The 16,936-nt window shown below is 52.8% G+C and overlaps 6 protein-coding genes across 6 annotated transcripts; 3 read left to right on the top strand and 3 right to left on the bottom strand.

Annotated features, from left to right (window-relative positions):
- The first annotated feature begins 587 nt into the window (after positions 1-587).
- Positions 588-1,401, top strand: BGZ61DRAFT_440376 (uncharacterized protein). Its single transcript, XM_046244476.1, has one exon. The coding sequence runs from the start codon at positions 825-827 to the stop codon at positions 1,389-1,391; it is 567 nt and encodes a 188-aa protein (XP_046110292.1). The 5' UTR covers positions 588-824; the 3' UTR covers positions 1,392-1,401.
- A 1,534-nt stretch (positions 1,402-2,935) lies between these two features.
- Positions 2,936-3,933, top strand: BGZ61DRAFT_80474 (uncharacterized protein). The gene is made up of 3 exons (XM_046257109.1): positions 2,936-3,300; positions 3,363-3,679; positions 3,735-3,933. The coding sequence occupies exons 1-3, from the start codon at positions 3,243-3,245 to the stop codon at positions 3,798-3,800; spliced, it is 441 nt and encodes a 146-aa protein (XP_046110293.1). The 5' UTR covers positions 2,936-3,242; the 3' UTR covers positions 3,801-3,933.
- Positions 3,934-5,355: 1,422 nt separating this feature from the next.
- On the bottom strand, positions 5,356-6,178 carry BGZ61DRAFT_526576 (uncharacterized protein; the record flags this gene model as incomplete). The annotated part of the gene is made up of 2 exons (XM_046252978.1): positions 5,356-5,634; positions 5,681-6,178. The coding sequence occupies 2 exons, from the start codon at positions 6,176-6,178 to the stop codon at positions 5,356-5,358; spliced, it is 777 nt and encodes a 258-aa protein (XP_046110294.1).
- Positions 6,179-6,415: 237 nt separating this feature from the next.
- On the bottom strand, positions 6,416-6,805 carry BGZ61DRAFT_526577 (uncharacterized protein; the record flags this gene model as incomplete). The annotated part of the gene is made up of 2 exons (XM_046252979.1): positions 6,416-6,664; positions 6,695-6,805. 2 exons carry the CDS (start codon positions 6,803-6,805, stop codon positions 6,416-6,418), a joined length of 360 nt encoding a protein of 119 aa, XP_046110295.1.
- Positions 6,806-8,062: 1,257 nt separating this feature from the next.
- BGZ61DRAFT_409666 (family 28 glycosyl hydrolase) lies at positions 8,063-9,500 on the bottom strand (the record flags this gene model as incomplete). Its single annotated transcript, XM_046243225.1, has 4 exons — positions 8,063-8,284; positions 8,335-8,541; positions 8,594-9,097; positions 9,144-9,500. The coding sequence occupies 4 exons, from the start codon at positions 9,498-9,500 to the stop codon at positions 8,063-8,065; spliced, it is 1,290 nt and encodes a 429-aa protein (XP_046110296.1).
- Positions 9,501-12,804: 3,304 nt separating this feature from the next.
- Positions 12,805-16,286, top strand: BGZ61DRAFT_341528 (cytochrome P450; the record flags this gene model as incomplete). Its single annotated transcript, XM_046239412.1, has 6 exons — positions 12,805-13,035; positions 13,091-13,126; positions 13,186-13,872; positions 13,929-15,305; positions 15,364-15,560; positions 15,611-16,286. The coding sequence occupies 6 exons, from the start codon at positions 12,805-12,807 to the stop codon at positions 16,284-16,286; spliced, it is 3,204 nt and encodes a 1,067-aa protein (XP_046110297.1).
- Positions 16,287-16,936: the final 650 nt, after the last annotated feature.

The raw sequence follows: 16,936 nt of genomic DNA on the forward strand, positions 1-16,936 counted from the left end.
GAGATTGTGATATTGATTACATGTTAGCTTAGAGGTGACGCAGGGTAGTAGTGGGCTGAGTGGGCAGATGGTGTAAGCCAAAAGCTTCCCAAATGGGTACGGCGGAGCTAAACACAGCAGATTACGTTCACCGACTCTGGGTATCAACTGATAAAATTCCCAGACAGAGCTGATGGGTATGCACGAAGGCGATCACTCATCCAAGGATGCGGGTCACATTGGACATAAAAACCCCGCGACCAGGCAAGGTACGGAGCGTGCGTGGTGGGGCATTGGTTTCTGGGCCTTTGGAGATGGATCATGGAGGTGAGCGAGTGGAAGCTGGCGATGGCACCTGCGTCTTGACTGAACGCATGTGCGCTCACAGAAAGATGTTGCGACTCATTAACGACATCCTGATCGGGATAAACGCACCAGATGCGCTGATTCTGGGGTCTTGGATGGGCCCGTATTGCATTGCCATGGCCTCGGCAGGCCAACGCACAGTGATGGGTTGGAATGGCTGGGATGTAACCGCAGATGGAGCCAATCAGCAACGGTATGCAACCGCCGAAGAATCGGACTCATCTGTACTATTGATACTAAGATGGGGGGGTATGGCCAGAATATGTGCGTGTGTGTGTCCGCGTGTAAGTAAGACAGCCGCCAGCAATGTTGGCCAAGAAGAGCGACCAGATCCGGTCACGCACTATCGAACGAGTCGAGGGCTCGCTTGCACGAGTTTGGGGGCAAATCACATTCTGCGCCGACCTTCATTCGCTCACCTTCATTCGCTGATGCAATGCAATGCTTAATATCCGGGCCTCAACGACGTCGCGCGGGCGATGGGCTTGGAGATGGTTAGCGGCTTGGGAGCAGAGGTCACCCCCCACGGCCGACCAGTGAAGAAGAGCCAGGGCCATGAGCTATCTGGTGAGGACGCTTGGGTCGGCAGCTGTCGGATCCGGGCGGGAGATGCAGAGGATGAAGGGTGTTCCGAAATAGGAGGACTCATGATGAATGCACCGAGTGTCATTCAACACCCACAAGTGACATTCAACACCGCCACAATGCTACTGTTGGAAACGCGGAATGAAGGATCTCGCAGGCGCTTAGGGCTGAACTCAGGGCGACCACATTGTCGGGTTTCAAGAGACAGAAGGGTCGACCAACATGCGAAGCGGGCTGGGCTGTTGGGCGCTGAGGGAGGGCACGATGAGGGCATTTGGCGGAGGAAGAAGAGGAGAAAGAAGCGTCATGGTGGCAGCCAGGGACAAGGGTGGCGGCGGCAGGTGGATAAAAAAAGAACACTGACTGCAATGCGGTCTGCAAGAATCATGGAGCGGAGTGGAGTGGAGGCGGGAAGACAGGGAAGAGAAGAAAAGACAGGGAATACGGAAAAGACAGGGTGATACAGAAAAGACAGGGATATTCTAGACCATCCCCCCCCTCTCTCTCAAGAGCGCAACGTCAAGTGTGCCAGCCCGATACAGGGACGACAGCAAAACAACGTCTGCCTCAGCACGGCCACACGAGACCTTTGCCGTGGCCCGAGGCGTGTCAGATGTGGTGGTGAGGAGAGAGAAGAGGGAGAAGCAGACAAGCGCGGTTGTTGAAACCAGGAACCAACATTGAAGCATTGAAGCGCCCGTTGAAGAGAGAACTGACGATGAATGATCCGAGGCTGGATGTGAGTGAGGGGAGAGGAGAGGGGGTGTGTGATGGGATGGGATGGGCATTGGGCGGGCGGTGGGAAACAAGACGTAGCTTGGCATCTCTGTCGACCCACGACCCACGGCGACCCATGGCATTTACTAGCATTTCCTAGCATTTCCTGGCATCTCAAGGCACATGGCATGCCGCCTCTCCAGCGGTATACGGCGTGCCTGGTGTACAGGAATCTGCCCGCTCAACCACTCCCCGCCCAGAAGCGTCATGGCGAGCACAATTCACAATTAGCCTCGTGCCGGGCCTGCAGGCGTCCGGGGGGGGGGGGGGGGACAGCCCCTGCTGGCTCCAGGTCCGGAGCGGCAAGCCCGGTGATTGGCCGGGCGCCGACGTGTAACCGCCGAGGCCATCGCCAATCACCAGCCCCCGCACCACGATGGTGTTGAGGCGGTTGAGCCAGACGCCCAATGGGAGTGGCGGCCGCTGCTTGTCGCCGCTGGCCTGCTGGGATCATGGCGTTACCGTGTGTGACGGGGCCTGCAACTCGCAACTCGCTGGCAGTAGCGTGAGAGCCTCCGAGTCGCCCTCTCCCCGCCATCCCGCCGCCGTTGGCCTCCAAGACGGGCAATTCTCGCCCCATCACCACCCCCCCCAATTGCCCATGTCCCAGCAGAGATCGTGCTGTACGGGACCCGGTCTGCAGCAGCGCAACCTCTCACCGGTCTGCATTTGCGCCGGCGTGGCTCCCTGGGCGCTTCATGGCGGGTCTTTGGAAGCTTGGCCGCCGTGGCTTTGCACTGCTGCGTTGCGTCGCATTGCCCGCTTTACTACCCCCCCCCCTTCACATAGAAACCCAGAACAGAAACACTCAGACCCGGGCTTCCGTTCTTAAAACTCGCCTTGCCGCCATCCGCCCCGGCCTGTCGCTGTCCCCCTCCCGATGCTTCAGATCCCGTCTTTCCGAACGCCCTCGTGTATGATCGTCGCCTTTGCCTGATTCTTGCGACAACAACAGCTGCACGAACTCACATTTGCCTCGCCACCAACGCCACCTACAACACCATCTCGTCCGGCTGTGCGCTCTTCCGTCTCGTAGTGGAAACGTGCCAATGCCTGCATGCCCGCTGCCATCATAGACCAGATTGTCAGAGCTTGGACGCCCGAATCGTCTTCCGCGACACTGCCGGCTTCACCAATCTGATACACCAAGCCCGATCTACCCTCCGGGGTTCCCCCCAATTCCACTCTCCGCCCATCCGCTCGTCGATATACATCGGCCCTTTCCGCCCTCAATCCTCACTGTCCATCATCGTCTGCTGGTCCGACGTTCTTGACCCACCTTCTTCATTCATTGTCCGCTCGGTTCAGCAATTACCTTGTTTAATACCCTTCACTCTCTCTTCGACGATACCACCGCAGGTCCGGCTACTTGTGTTCCAATCCCGACGGCTTCTTTGACAGATCCGACGTGTACCATAATTTCGACGAGATCTCGATAGACCGACGACTCTGCAAGAGAAGGACCGGTATTACGCATCCGCAAGGAACATTCACCAAACCACACTTAATCGACATCCCGCACCAACAAAGACACAATGGGCAAGCTTATTAAGAACCACTGGGCTCGTCTCATTATCCTGAGCGCTGCAGCTTGTAAGTCACCACAGCGCGCACGACGTCTTCTCGCGAGAGATTCATTGACTAACCCCTCATAGACCAGGTCTTTGCTGCCATCGAGTGCTTCGTCTGGCCCAAGATCTTCTGGGACATCTTCACCAAATCACTAGACGGAGCCGTGAAGCCCATACCGATATTACAAGTAGTAAATCTTGTTTTCGGTCTCGTAATGTTCGGCCTCGAGTGGCCGCTCAGCTTCGTTTCTGGAACCTCTATCCACCGCTCCCTCGAATTCCGCCTCGCCATCCTGCCTCTCACGGCGCTATCAGCCGCTCTCATCTACCAGGGCACTAATGCGGCCCTATACTATCTTATCGGCATGATTGTCTACTTTTGGGGATACAGTGAAGGCGAGGTAAGCTATTTGTCCCCATTGATCAAACGTGAAGCGATTCTAACAAGCCTATTAGATCATCTGCGCAACGCCTTGGACTCTACCCCAACGTGGACGTGCTGGCGGCGGCAGCCGTGCATAGTCGGATATGCAAGGCCGTGTCTGCTAAATTCTTCTTTCCGCCTCATCTCATCCGTGGAGGATCAGACGAGTGCGAGAGAGAACTGTATTCACAACCATCAAGAAAAGAAAGAAAATAAAAAAAATTACGATCCAGAGGCACGGATGCACTAGAGATTCCACCTACTACGCTCATCCTCTCCCACCTCGACCACCACTACTCTATCACGACCTTGAGCGAGCATCGGCGTTGTTTTTACGAAAGATATCCCCTATACGAACAGTAGTTCATTGTTTTTGTTTTACTACCCTTTCCACCAGAAAGAATCCCATGCAAGTTTGCATGACGACGGGCTCCCCGATGGAGGGGAGAGGGGCTCGCTTGGGATGGTGCAGGGGATGGATGTGCACCACCGGAAGATGGGAGGCAAGGACGGTAGCGGGATGTCTTTGAGACCTGCAGAGGTACATTGAGGTGGTGGTGGTGGTGGTGGTGTCGAGAGTCGTCTCATGTCCTGATACGCCTTGGCGGTGCTCCAGCAACGGGTCACAGAACGTCCCATCAAATACACGCATCGTGCCGAGCTTAGTCCCTTGCCCCAGAGCCTCTAGAATTTAGATACCACACAAGACAGTGGCGGTAATTGAAAGAATAATTGAAACCACTTCCAACAGCCTCTTGTCCCCTCCATGCAACCGTTCCGCGCATCTCCAACACACCCAAACTCTCTGGAAACAACGCCGCCTAGCGACCCAGTCTCAAAACGAACCGCTAGCGGAGTAGTCGGGTCTTAAAACCCCAGCCTTGCGACCAAAGCTCCTTGGCTTTTCTCGGAGCATTCTCTCTGCCGTGTGGCGCAGCCCCGTGAATCGTGGCCGAAACGCTGCATGTCAGATCGACGGCGTCGGGACCGCAACCGAGGTTTCGCCCACTTTGGAGGCAACATGGCCGCCTTATGAGCGCACGACCGCCAGTTTGGTTCATTCTAGCTTTAAAAACATTGGTCATACGCGGAAAGAGGTAATGATGGTGATTTTGATACAGTTCGGAGCTTCAGAGGCTTTCCTCGTCGTATTGCGCGTGATTACCCACCTTGAAGGAGCGGTTAGCTCTGGAGTAACACACCAGACCCTTCCTTGTACCGATGCACTGGTCAAGAAAAGACGGAGCCTTCGCAATAAATGTCCCACAATGGGGAATTAGTGTGTGACGGCATATTTCGTGACTATTTGCGTGAATTTTCTTTCAGCGGTGAGAGAGCCTCCCTGAGTTTTGAGTTCCACATTGAAGTCGCACAACCGTAGTATACTGAAGGCCGCATCGGTACCAGGCTCGCCCCTATGGCCATTTGCCTTGGGAACAAAAAGTACCGTACGATGCAGGGTTGAAGTATTAGTACAGGCAATTAATGTAGCTAATTTCCTGGCTGTGGAAACTCCTCGATCAAGACTGGAGCACCTTTGAGTGTGAAGCTCAACGAAGACTTCGCATCCAAATCAACAAAAAACTTGTAGTCTTCGAGGTACAAAGCTCTGTTGCCATTCTCACCAATCCGAACATGCCGCTCCAGAGTGATTTAAAGCTCATCAGAAGCTGTGTCTCCTGCTTGAATGTCCTTGATTCTTGTGTATGCCGACGTAGTCTTGAAGGGTCGGGGTTCAGGGCCAGCATTGTTCTTCCGGAACAGAAGCGCAACGTAATCGGATGCAACTTCGCCAGTGTTTGTGGCCTCGACTTGCAAATTTGTAAAAGGTTGCTGAAGGATGGTCTGCCATGTGAGTGACCCAGTGACGCTATCGGTGTCGACCTTGGCCACAAGCTCTTCCGTGTTGTCTGATGCACCGCGAAGTTCGGCCTGCTCACTTAGCCTCTGAATGGTTGAGGCCTCCCAGGAAAATGACATGGTCAGCCCCCTTGGCTGCTTCAATAGCGCTCTCAAATAAGCCGTCCGTCTCGTCAATGCTAGATCCCTTGTAGTAGGTCACATTGAAGCCCAAAACCTTGGCAGCCTCAACAGGCGAGATTAAATAAGGTACTGGGCCGGAGTAGATGCCATGCATTTGCTCACCAGCCTCGATGAAGGGGCCGATAAATGCATACGACCCAGAAGAGCCCAATGAAAGCGGAAGTATGCCATCGTTCTGGATGAGAACTGAACCACTGAAGGCCGCCTTGTAAGCTGGCTGCTGAGCAGCTTCGGTGTTCACTGCGTCCCAGCCAATTTCCCAAAGTTCTTGTCTTTGAGCGGGATCGAACATTCCGACCATCACCAAGGCTGTCATACGACGGGTAAGTGCTTTGTTACCGTCTCCCTGCGAGGCTAGCCCTTGCTCCCCAGCAGAGAGAAGAAATTCGGCCCCTGACGTGTTGTTGCATTCCAAATCAGTGCCAGCCTTCATTGTTAGAGCAGCAGTTTCGCCGTAGTTATCCATAAACTTATGATGTGTAACCATCGAGGGAACATAATCGCAGCTTCCCGTGATGTAGTGCTCATCGCTTTACCAGTCCCAATGCTGACGGAATATGTCTTCCAGAAGATAGTGATTAGCACAAAGAGGCGTACCGTTGATACCGTTGTAGCTACACATGAACACCCCGACGTTCTTTTCGACCGCACAGATCTTAAAAAGGGGCAATTAGTATTCCGAGAGTTCTTGCGTTGTGATGATAGCGTCAAGGCCATATCTTTCTGTGCCCTCGTAGTTCCCAAAGTCGTTGGCGGCATAGTGCTTGCAGGTTGCAATGACCCTCCTATATCCAGTGAAGTCATCTTCAAGTCCGCTGAGCATGGCTCGAACAAAGTTTTGTGCATGGAAAGGGTCTTCACTAGGACATTCCCGATCGCGTCCCCAACGCGGGTCTTTGAAGGTGTTGATGGTTGGAGACTATTCTGGTTAGCTACGGCTGTGTATCACCTGGAACGAGAAGTAGCTGAAGCTACTTTCATAAAGATCAAACCCTACTCGGCCATCGTTATTGTAGGCTCTGGTTTCGATGATTATGGCCTCTCCAATATCTAGTACCATTTTGTCATCGAATGCAGCGCTTGTAAGGGTGGGCATCGGGAATGAGATGCATGGCCGAAGTTCCCAGAGGAGGAGAAGCTGGTGCCGGGAGAGTACACAAGGCCGTGGAGTTCCTCCGCCCACCATTGGTAGGGAAATATCTCAAGCCTATCAACTCCGAGGGCAGTATTGACAAGATTGATGAGTTTCTCTTCATTAGTCTATTTAGCCACTAAGGATGTGGCACGACTCTTTGATGACAGAGAGGGATCGCAAATGTCAAGGGACCAAAGAGGGTCTCGAGTCCAGTCCGGGTATGGTGAAATACCACCGGGCACAAGGTTTTTGATAGAGTAGATATTAATGGTAGACAAAATGACCGGTTACTTATGAGTATTTAAGAGAGACTAAAGGTAATTACCCACAACCATGCTTGCTCACAATTTTCAGACGAGTCACCATCGCACGCCTGGTTGCAAGAATCTTTACTGGCCTGGCTCTCGCCCGAATTGATATCATTGCCGCAGTAACACTGACTATGAAGTGAAATGAGATCTTAGCCAATGACCCAAGAGTTTATATAAAAGGACTGATGTACCTGCCATACTCTAACCGGAGTCAGAGTATCTAGCACGACAGCAGACAGCAGCGCAATAAGTAGGCGTGTTAAACTCGAGCTGACGCTGTGACCTCCCAGAGTCCTCGGATTAGAAGAATCAGTAAAGCAACCCAAGTTTTCATACTCGACCGTGTAATTGAGGGCAGGCAGATCCTTCGTTCGCGCAGTGAGCTCTTTCGGCTTGATGGTATCAGTGAAGACGTTAGGCTTGTCCCCAATGGATTCATGGTAAGCCACACCATTCCGCCTGTGATGGCAGTAACTGTATTAAGGAGATTGAGGGACTGCAATAGACCTGAGCTACATTTTTGGATAATAGCTTGTTTTACATGGATTTGTGATAATCGAAATTGATGCTATGCCTGCTCCCGATTGGACTGCTTCAATTAGTGTGTAATTCATCTCAAAGAGACGCAGAGAGGCACTATCATTGTGGGATGTATCCCGGTCTACTGTGACTGATTGGATGGTTCGGGTTCGGGTAAAAAGCAATGGCTTGGTCATTTCATTCGGCTTTGAGTTCTATGTCTAATATGACGTTGAGTAAAACCGCATCTCCTTGGTATCATCAACCCCTTCTACCTTGTTTTCGCCCTACTTCTTCTAAAACCCTTCAATACTTTACAATTCCACTCAAAACTATGACTCGTCTTGTCATACTAGTACAGGGGCACGAATGTTCCATTATGGCAGTCAATACCCATTTCCGGGTTCAAGCTCGCCTTTGCATTCATGCAGATGACCGAAGGGGAGCTCAAATCCTGAGGGTAAATGCGAATGTCGTTGAACTTGAAGTTTTTGCAAGACTTGTCGTTGTAGCACTCGAGAATGATGGCCTCGTTGTGCTGGAGGTTGGGAAGACCGACGTCATACCAGCAAGGCTATCACGAGTTAGAGGGGCAACAATGGTCAGGGTTAAGGGTTTACTCACATCGGAAGCGCAAGAGCCATCACCAGGCATGTACGAGTTAATGGAACCGCTCCAGTTCTCCCAAGTAAAGTCCTCCATCATGACTGCGGTGTCTGTGGGTCGGCCGCTGGTCGCCTTGTTCTGATCCCAGTAGGTTTGCGTGATGAAGACGGGGAAAGTCACATTGAAAAGGCGAATGTTGCTCCACTCGACGTTTTTGACAAGGCCCTAGTTCTAGTTAGCAAGGATTGAAGGTGAGGGGGGGATGTGTAGCAATTACCTGTCCACCGGTCCATGACTTGAGTCGAGAGGCATAAAGACCACCAGCAAAGGTGATGTCATTGAACTTGATGTTAGAGACGTTGACGAATTTGGTGTAATCAGAACCGAGAGATCCAATGCTCAGTCCGTGGGTCTGGTATCCAACAGTGGTGCGTTCGACCAAAACATTGTGGGCACCATCCGTAATGGCGACGGCGTCATCGCCGTTGTAGATGACAGAGTCGGTCAGAGTGACATCGGTGGCGGCGATTCCAAAGCCGTCAGTGTTGAAGGGGAAGCTGCCACTCTCCGAAACCGAATCGACGATGGCATGGGAGATGGTGATGTTGGATCCCTTGACCGCAACGTTCCAGCCGATGGGCTTCCACGACTTGAAGTACTTGATAACTCCATTAGTGGCCTGGAACCTCATCAAGTGAGGGCGGCTGGCAAGACCGGTTGAGCCAGCGGGGTTGGCATCCCACCACTTCTGTCCATAGGATCGGATCCATCCAGTTGTAACCTGCAAATATTAGTATCCGGAATAAAGAGGTGGGTGTAGATCATACATCTTCAGCACCGATGTACTGGACATTGGTGCCCTTGAAATCGAACCAGTAAACCGAGCCTCCACCAGCCGCGACAATCTTCTGAACAGCAGGGATATCCTGGGGCAGGTTGAGGTTGCCCTGCACGGAAATAACGACGTTTGACAGATTGGTCGCCGAGATGGGCTCAAAGACATTATACTCGACGCCCTTCTGGAACAGGATGGTCGAGTCCTCGGCGCATCGTGCGAAGACTTCCCGGATCACAGCAGCATCTGACGTTGTGCTGTTCGATGCCGGCACGATACACGTCTTGGCGCACACGGCCGAAGAAAAGTAGGCGAGCGCAGACAGGGACAGCAGCTTTAGAGACGCCATGATGAAGGACTGGAGGACTTGGGCGGGTTGCTCTGGAAAACAGTTACGCGCGAGCAGTTCCTTATATATTTGGCTTTTTTTCTAGTTTTCTACGTATATTGCAGGGATGATCCTCCCTCCGCATCTTTGGCATCATTTCCCGAACACTCCAACTCCTGCTTATACACCATGTCTGGGGTCGAAGGACTAGCCGTGGCCATCTCTGGGCGGGAGTGGGCGGAAAATTATCGTCCGTAATCAAAGTGGAGTTGGAGATCCGGGGAATCACTGGGCGCCCGAGATGTTGCGGGGACAGCGGTTTGACGACTTGTTCGCTCGAACCTTCTGAGCAAGTCGCATGTTTAATCCTGGGACTATCCTCTTTGGATGGATCGGCTGGGAACCTTGTGCTCATCCATCCACGCTTTCTCGGCAAATTCGGCACCGTCAAAGCCATTCTATTTGTCTTGGCTCTCGTGGCCTGCGGGTGAGGGCATCGGGAATGGGGACCAAGACAGCACGCGAGGCTTTCCACCCGCTCTCTTGTTGTTGGACTAGACGTAACCATATTCGCGTTTAGCTTTTAAGCAGCTAGACTACCGATGTCTTCTTTTTTCCGTCCACTACCTTCCCTTGTATGCTTATTTTCCATCTTCATGTGCTCGTTGACCTTGCCTCATCGAGCATCAATTGGAGCGTGGACGAAGGCCGTGCTTTGCTGGGATGCAGGGCTAGGTTTCGGAACCATCTTCTTTCATATGGTCCCTGGACGTGTCGTATTGGTCCTTTATCTTGACCTGTGATCTCCGTTCCTGCATGAGAGCTCCGTGTAGCAGAAGGAGAATCAGCCGCACCCCGACGGTTCGTCGTCTTGTCTGAGAAGTTTGCCATCCTCGAGTAGACAGCGAAATTTTGATATTATTCAAGACCCTCCAAGTGATGCACCAACCAGATAAGTATTTACCAACGGACCACTATAGCTGTGCTTTTAACCTTCTTCGGTCCTGGCTCACCGACTCTTATTGCTCTCCCAACTCATAGTTCCTCTCCTAGCTAGTACACGAGATCAGGATGCGTTTACGGTCTACTCTAATGGGGATATATTCCCAGCCCATTTAGCGAGGCCACGCAAGGTAACTGTTTCTGGTAGCATTGCATCGATACTCACTATTTCAAGTTAGGCTACGGATTAATATGGTCCGTGGAAGGTGAGTGTTCGATACCGACAGGTCGGGCTGGGAGGCATGGTCAACTTCATTGTCATCTAAAATGGGAAAGTGATTTCGCTGGCTCATGAGATCTGACAAACTTACAAGGTTGCGCACTTGTGCCGTTAAGGTTCTTCTTCGCTTTCATCCATGAGTGCCCATTTTGAGATGCTTACTGTAGATGTAGTGTTTAGTTGTGAATTTGCCCGCTGCATCAAGTTCAACAAACGTGCTCCTTCCATTGGTCAGTGTCAGCCGATTCATTGAACCCAGCTAAGATGAGATCACCAACATGCACCTCATTCGTTACGCCCGTCGTTCAGGCCACAATCCCGTCACTGACATGCACCCCTTTGTTATCGCCGTCACCCGGATCTCGGCTTCCGGCTGAATAATTGTTGTTGCATTTTGATGCGAGCTGTTCCAATGGATCTGGAAACCGATATGAAGATCGGCAGTGATCATCGTCGGCCATGGAGTGCATGCAGGGCTCTCGTATGTACTGCTAACTTATACCCGAGAGCGAGCTGACCTTCCCGTGGCCAGGCCAGTAAGTACACAAGTCACCTGTGCCGCGAATACGAATTTAGAGCATGTGTATGTCGCAGAAGCTGATGAGTTTTTGAAGTTTGGGTGACAATCGGCGACATTCGGCGACGCAGATTTTGGGTTCGTTGACCTATCGCGTAGTAGGATTCGACGCGCGTACTGACAAGGACCAACATGGAGATTATAGGGGGCTGCATGAAACACCGGTTGCTCAATGGGTTTTCTGGTCAACCGACAGGCTGTTGTCATGCACCGTGCACGTCGTCAATGTTACCGTGTCGCTGTTGTCATGTCGATGCATGTATATTGTGACTGAGTTTCGCGATTGGGTCGGATAACTGCAGTGGTAGAATCTACCTAAAAAGGAGAATACACTGGGTGCAAAATAAGACTCTTGTTGGGGGATGGGAGCTTCTTGGATATTTAGACGGCAGCGAAGGCAAGCCATCGGCTACTTCCTTGCGAAGGGTGTCAACATGTGAAGGATTGGGCGTCACGAATGACGCAACTGAGAGTGTGGCGTATTTTGACAGGAAGCAGGATTGATGAGAAAAAGTCCGGTCAAGTCGGAGAGTCGGAGAGTCGGAGCTACAACGGCCGACGTTTAATTGCGGTACAGAGTATGGACGGAGCAGACCGAACAGAGAGCACTGATGAAGGAAACGTTAGTGGGCGCATGGGGCTGCGATTGAATTGAATTGACGTGAATGATACGCTGGTGAATGACTAGCCGCCCACCAAGCCAATTGCCTGGTCCTGGTGAAGAAGAGACATGGGTTCGACGCCACAATACGATCCTCAATGCAATCCGCCTCTTCGCTGCTTTGCGTCATCTTTTCTCGCGGTTCGTGGCGTTGGCCAACCGCGAAGCCGCGTTCCCCGAAGCTCCGCGCCGCGAAGTCTCCACAACACCAGCGCCGTGCGGCAGGGCGGTGCGTGGGACTCCGCATTCCTTCTGCAACATATCAAATGTAGTCATTGCGATTGGCTGATGCCTCGCAACATTGGACGCGGATACAGGAAGAGCTACGACTTGGGCACTAGTTGCATTGGCTGCGATGCGGACGAAACACCCTCCGCCGGGCCATCTGCTATGTCCGTTCTGGTGCCGTGATGCCGATGTCAACCATCGGCGAGCGTCGTGGGTCCGTCGATCCTGGGGAATGCGGGATGCGAAAATAACGTGTATGAACGAACTAATATAAGAGAGGCGGGTTAGCAGTTCTCCGTATCGTCATCATTCGCACTGTTTTCATCAGCTTCCTTCTCCTCCCTCTCCTCCCAAGCCACAGCCCTTCCGACTAGCCTCTGAAGAGACTTTGGAGTTGTGACGGGTTACATCACTTCGGGATTAAAGCAGACCTGCAGCCTCGAATCACAGCAAGCATCACATCCAGTGACATCCAAGCGAGTTCTGCAGACAAACGTTCACGTGCAGCGAACTGGCCGTACTCAGCTTCTTAAGAAACACCAGCTTCCCGACGAACCCCCTCTCTTCTTCCCCTTCCCTCCATTAATCCAAACCCACGCCGGCTTTGAACATATTCAGACTCACTCTCCCAATCGCCATGGCTGAACTCGTCCCTGTCCCGCAGCCTCGGGGGCTTCCCCTCATTGGCAATCTTGGCGAGTTCACCACCAGCCCCATGGCCGACTTGAACCGGCTTGCCGACATCTATGGTCCCATCTACCGAGTGCAATTGGGCTCCAACTCCCCAATTTTCGTCTCATCAAATGCTCTCGTCAGTGAGATCTGCGACGAGAAGCGCTTTCACAAGACTTTGAAGACAGTTCTCGGTGTAAGCCGACCAGGATTGCAGCCCTTCGAAACCACCGTAACTGACAAAATTATAGGTTGTCAGAGAAGGTGTCCACGACGGTCTCTTCACGGTAAGATTTCATCCACCGTCCTCGAGGACGCAATCTCTAACCTCTTCATCTTCATCTAGGCCTACGATGATGAACCCAACTGGGGCAAGGCTCATCGCATTCTCGTCCCTGCCTTTGGCCCTCTCTCCATCCGCGGCATGTTTGGGGATATGCACGACATTGCCACCCAGATGTGCATGAAATTCGCCCGCCATGGCCCCAACACCCCTATCCACGTTGCCGACGACTTCACTCGCCTTGCCCTCGACACTCTTGCGCTATGTGCCATGGACTTCCGTTTCAATTCATACTACCGCGAGGACATGCACCCCTTCGTCGCAGCCATGGGCGATTTCCTCACAGAGTGTGGCAACAGACAAAGGCGCCCTGCCTTTGCTCCCAACTTCCTCTTCCGCACCGCCAACGACAAGTTCGACGCCGATATTGCAACCATGAAGAAGACAGCCGATGAGGTGGTTGAATCCAGAAAGAAGAACCCAAGCGACAGGAAGGACCTGCTGGCAGCTATGCTCAACGGTGTCGATCCGCAGACTGGCGAGAAGCTTTCAGACGCGAACATCACAAACCAGCTCATCACCTTTTTGATTGCGGGACACGAGACCACATCGGGGATGCTGTCGTTTACCTTCTACCTCTTGCTCAAGCACCCATCAGAGTACCAGAAAGTCCAAGAAGAAGTAGATCAAGTGTTGGGTCGAGATGCCATCACGATTGAACATATTGGCAAGCTTTCATACATTGCTGCTGTAAGTAACCGATTGACTCCCATGCGCCGTTCATGTGTACTTACTATATAACCCAGGTTCTTCGCGAGGCTCTCCGGCTCCGCTCTACCATTGGGGCATTCAGCGTTGAGGCCAACGAGGATACAGTCCTTGGCGGGAAATATTTCATTCACAAGGGAGAGGTCGTCAGCGCCCTCATCAGCAAGGCTCATCTCGATCCTGTCGTCTACGGCGAGGATGCGAATGAGTTCAAGCCCGAGCGCATGAATGATGAAAACTTCGCCCGTCTCAACGAAGAGTTCCCCAACTGCTGGAAGCCATTTGGCAATGGAAAGAGAGGTTGTATCGGTCGCCCATTTGCCTGGCAAGAAGCTATTCTCGCCATGGCCATGCTCTTCCAGAATTTCAACTTCACCATGGACGATCCCAACTACCAGTTGCAGATCAAAGAGACCCTGACACTCAAGCCCGACAACTTTTGCATGCGGGCAACCCTTCGCCATGACATGACGGCCACCGAGTTGGAGCAAAGCCTCGCCGGCAAGGCTCCCACGCCCGGCCAAAAGTCCACCAAGAAGCCCACCGTCGAGGCTAAGACGCAGCCCACCACCGGGAAGCCTCTGGCTGTTTACTACGGTTCAAACAGCGGAACTTGCGAGGCACTGGCACAACGACTGGCAACAGATGCACCCACGCACGGGTTCAGCGCCACTACTGTTAGGCCCCTTGACGAGGCGAAGCAAAACTTGCCGCGGGATCACCCCGTAGTCATTGTGACCGCCTCGTACGAGGGTCAGGCACCATCCAACGCCGCTCACTTCGTCAACTGGATGGAGAATCTCAAGGGCAGCGAGATGGACAACGTATCCTACGCGGTCTTCGGGTGCGGACACCACGACTGGACCCAGACTTTCCACCGCATCCCCAAGCTGGTGGACGCAACACTGGAGAAGCTAGGCGGCACTCGCATTGTAGCCATGGGCACCGCCGACGCAGCCATCAGCGACATGTTTAGCGACTTCGAAACCTGGGAGGACGAGACTTTGTGGCCTGCCTTGAAGGAGAAGTACGGCACGAGCGCGGCTGGCGATATGGCCGGTGTGCAGGCTCTCAGCGTCGAAGTGACGACCCCACGAAAAGCAACCCTCCGGCAAGACGTCGAGGAGGCTCTCGTCGTCTCGACCAAAACTCTTACTTCATCTGGACCTCCGAAGAAGCACATCGAGATCCAGCTGCCCACAGGCATGTCGTACAAGGCCGGTGACTACCTCGCAATCCTACCCATGAACCCCAATGCCACCGTTGCCCGCGTCTTCCGGCGCTTCCAGCTGGCCTGGGATGCTGCGTTCAAGATTCACTCGGACCGACCTACGACTCTCCCGACTGACACCCCCGTCTCTGCGCGAGATGTGCTGGGCGCATACGTGGAGCTGTCGCAGCCGGCCACGAAACGTGTAAGTGGTCGATGCTCTTCATACATCTGCAGAACTGTTATAGCTGACTGTGGAACAGAACATTTTGGCCGTGGCAGAGACAACGGATAACAAGGCTATTATCCAGGAACTCGAGAAACTAGCTGGAGACGACTATCAGGACAAGATTGTCGCTAAGCGAGTCTCTGTCCTTGAGCTGCTTGAGGAGTATCCCTCTGTCCCCTTCCCCATCAGCTCGTATCTGGCCATGCTACCCCCTATGAGGGTTCGACAATAGTGAGTTACGTCGCAAGTCATGAAGATACCGCCCTGCTAACCCCTGAAAGTTCCATCTCCTCTTCCCCCCTGGCCGACCCTACGAAACTGACACTTACCTACTCCCTACTCGATGCCCCGTCGCTGTCCGGTCAGGGCCGTCACGTTGGTGTTGCAACCAGCTTCCTCTCCGAGCTCTCGGCAGGCGAGAAACTCCACGTTTCCGTCCGCCCGTCCAGCGCGGCATTCCACCTCCCCCGCGACGCCGAAAACACGCCCATCATTTGCATCGCCGCCGGTAGTGGCCTCGCGCCTTTCCGAGGTTTCGTCCAGGAACGCGCCGCCATGCTCGCTGCGGGCCGCGACCTAGCCCCCGCCTTGATCTTCTTCGGGTGCCGCGACCCCGACGTTGACGACCTCTACGCCTTGGAGTTTGCCCGGTGGGAGAAGATGGGTGCCGTGGAGGTGCGGCGGGCGTACTCCCGAGCGACTGACAAGTCGGAGGGATGCAAGTACGTGCAGGACCGACTCTTCCATGATCGCAAGGACGTCTTTCCCCTCTGGGACCGCGGCGCCAAGGCATATATCTGCGGAAGCCGCGATGTCGGCAGGGCCATCGAGGATGTTTGCATTCGTCTCGCCGTGGAGTGGAGCAAGGACATGGGGAAGGATACTACCGAAGACGAGGCGAGGGAATGGTTTGAGAAGCACCGACATGAACGGTTCGCGACGGATGTGTTTGATTAAGGGAGGGTCTAATGCTCAAGATTGATACTACACATCGACTATGACGGGGTGGGTGCTTTTGCGGAGTTCAACTTGGGTACCGGTGACGATCAGGTCGAATATCTAGTATAATGAATTGGAAACTTACTTGTCAACTTTCCTCCTTTAAACACAGTTTTCTTCGTTGTGATATATCCCGTATACGTGCGATCAGCCTATGGGAGTCAGTTTACAAGAATGACGAGTCGGGTCAATCGACTATCACCACTCTAAGTTGTCCATATTCTTACCTGTCACACTGATCCCAATTGCTTGTATCAAGAAATCACAGGAATGCCATTGTTTAGAAAAATGTTCTTAAAGAGAATAAAATATCAAGTAGGTATACACCAGCAAGCGCTGCCCGCTGTCTTTCGTCCGTCTAAGGTATCAAAAGGGGAATAGAAATGTCTCGCCGTACGGAAAAAGCACAACGCCTCCCATGACAACTCAAAGAATCTCCGAAACCTAAGAAAAGGAAACCCCATACCCAAATCCGTTTATCGTCATCATTTCCATATTCCAAACTGCCTTGCTCATTCATTGTATAACCCCTCATCCTTGCATACCCGTTCGTATGCTCTCCTCTTTGGTATCATAGGTATCCTTCATCATACTGTTTACTTTATCCA

Source organism: Ilyonectria robusta (genome assembly GCF_021365365.1).
Source record: "Ilyonectria robusta strain PMI_751 chromosome Unknown BGZ61scaffold_2, whole genome shotgun sequence".
Classification (NCBI taxonomy): domain Eukaryota; kingdom Fungi; phylum Ascomycota; class Sordariomycetes; order Hypocreales; family Nectriaceae; genus Ilyonectria; species Ilyonectria robusta.

Excerpts from the sequence above, each read along its gene's own strand:
- BGZ61DRAFT_440376 (XM_046244476.1), top strand. The coding sequence starts at position 825 with ATGGGCTTGGAGATGGTTAGCGGCTTGGGAGCAGAGGTCACCCCCCAC.
- BGZ61DRAFT_80474 (XM_046257109.1), top strand. The coding sequence starts at position 3,243 with ATGGGCAAGCTTATTAAGAACCACTGGGCTCGTCTCATTATCCTGAGC. Across the intron at positions 3,301-3,362 it reads TATCCTGAGCGCTGCAGCTT|ACCAGGTCTTTGCTGCCATC; the intron begins GTAAGTCACCAC and ends AACCCCTCATAG. Across the intron at positions 3,680-3,734 it reads GGGGATACAGTGAAGGCGAG|ATCATCTGCGCAACGCCTTG; the intron begins GTAAGCTATTTG and ends CAAGCCTATTAG.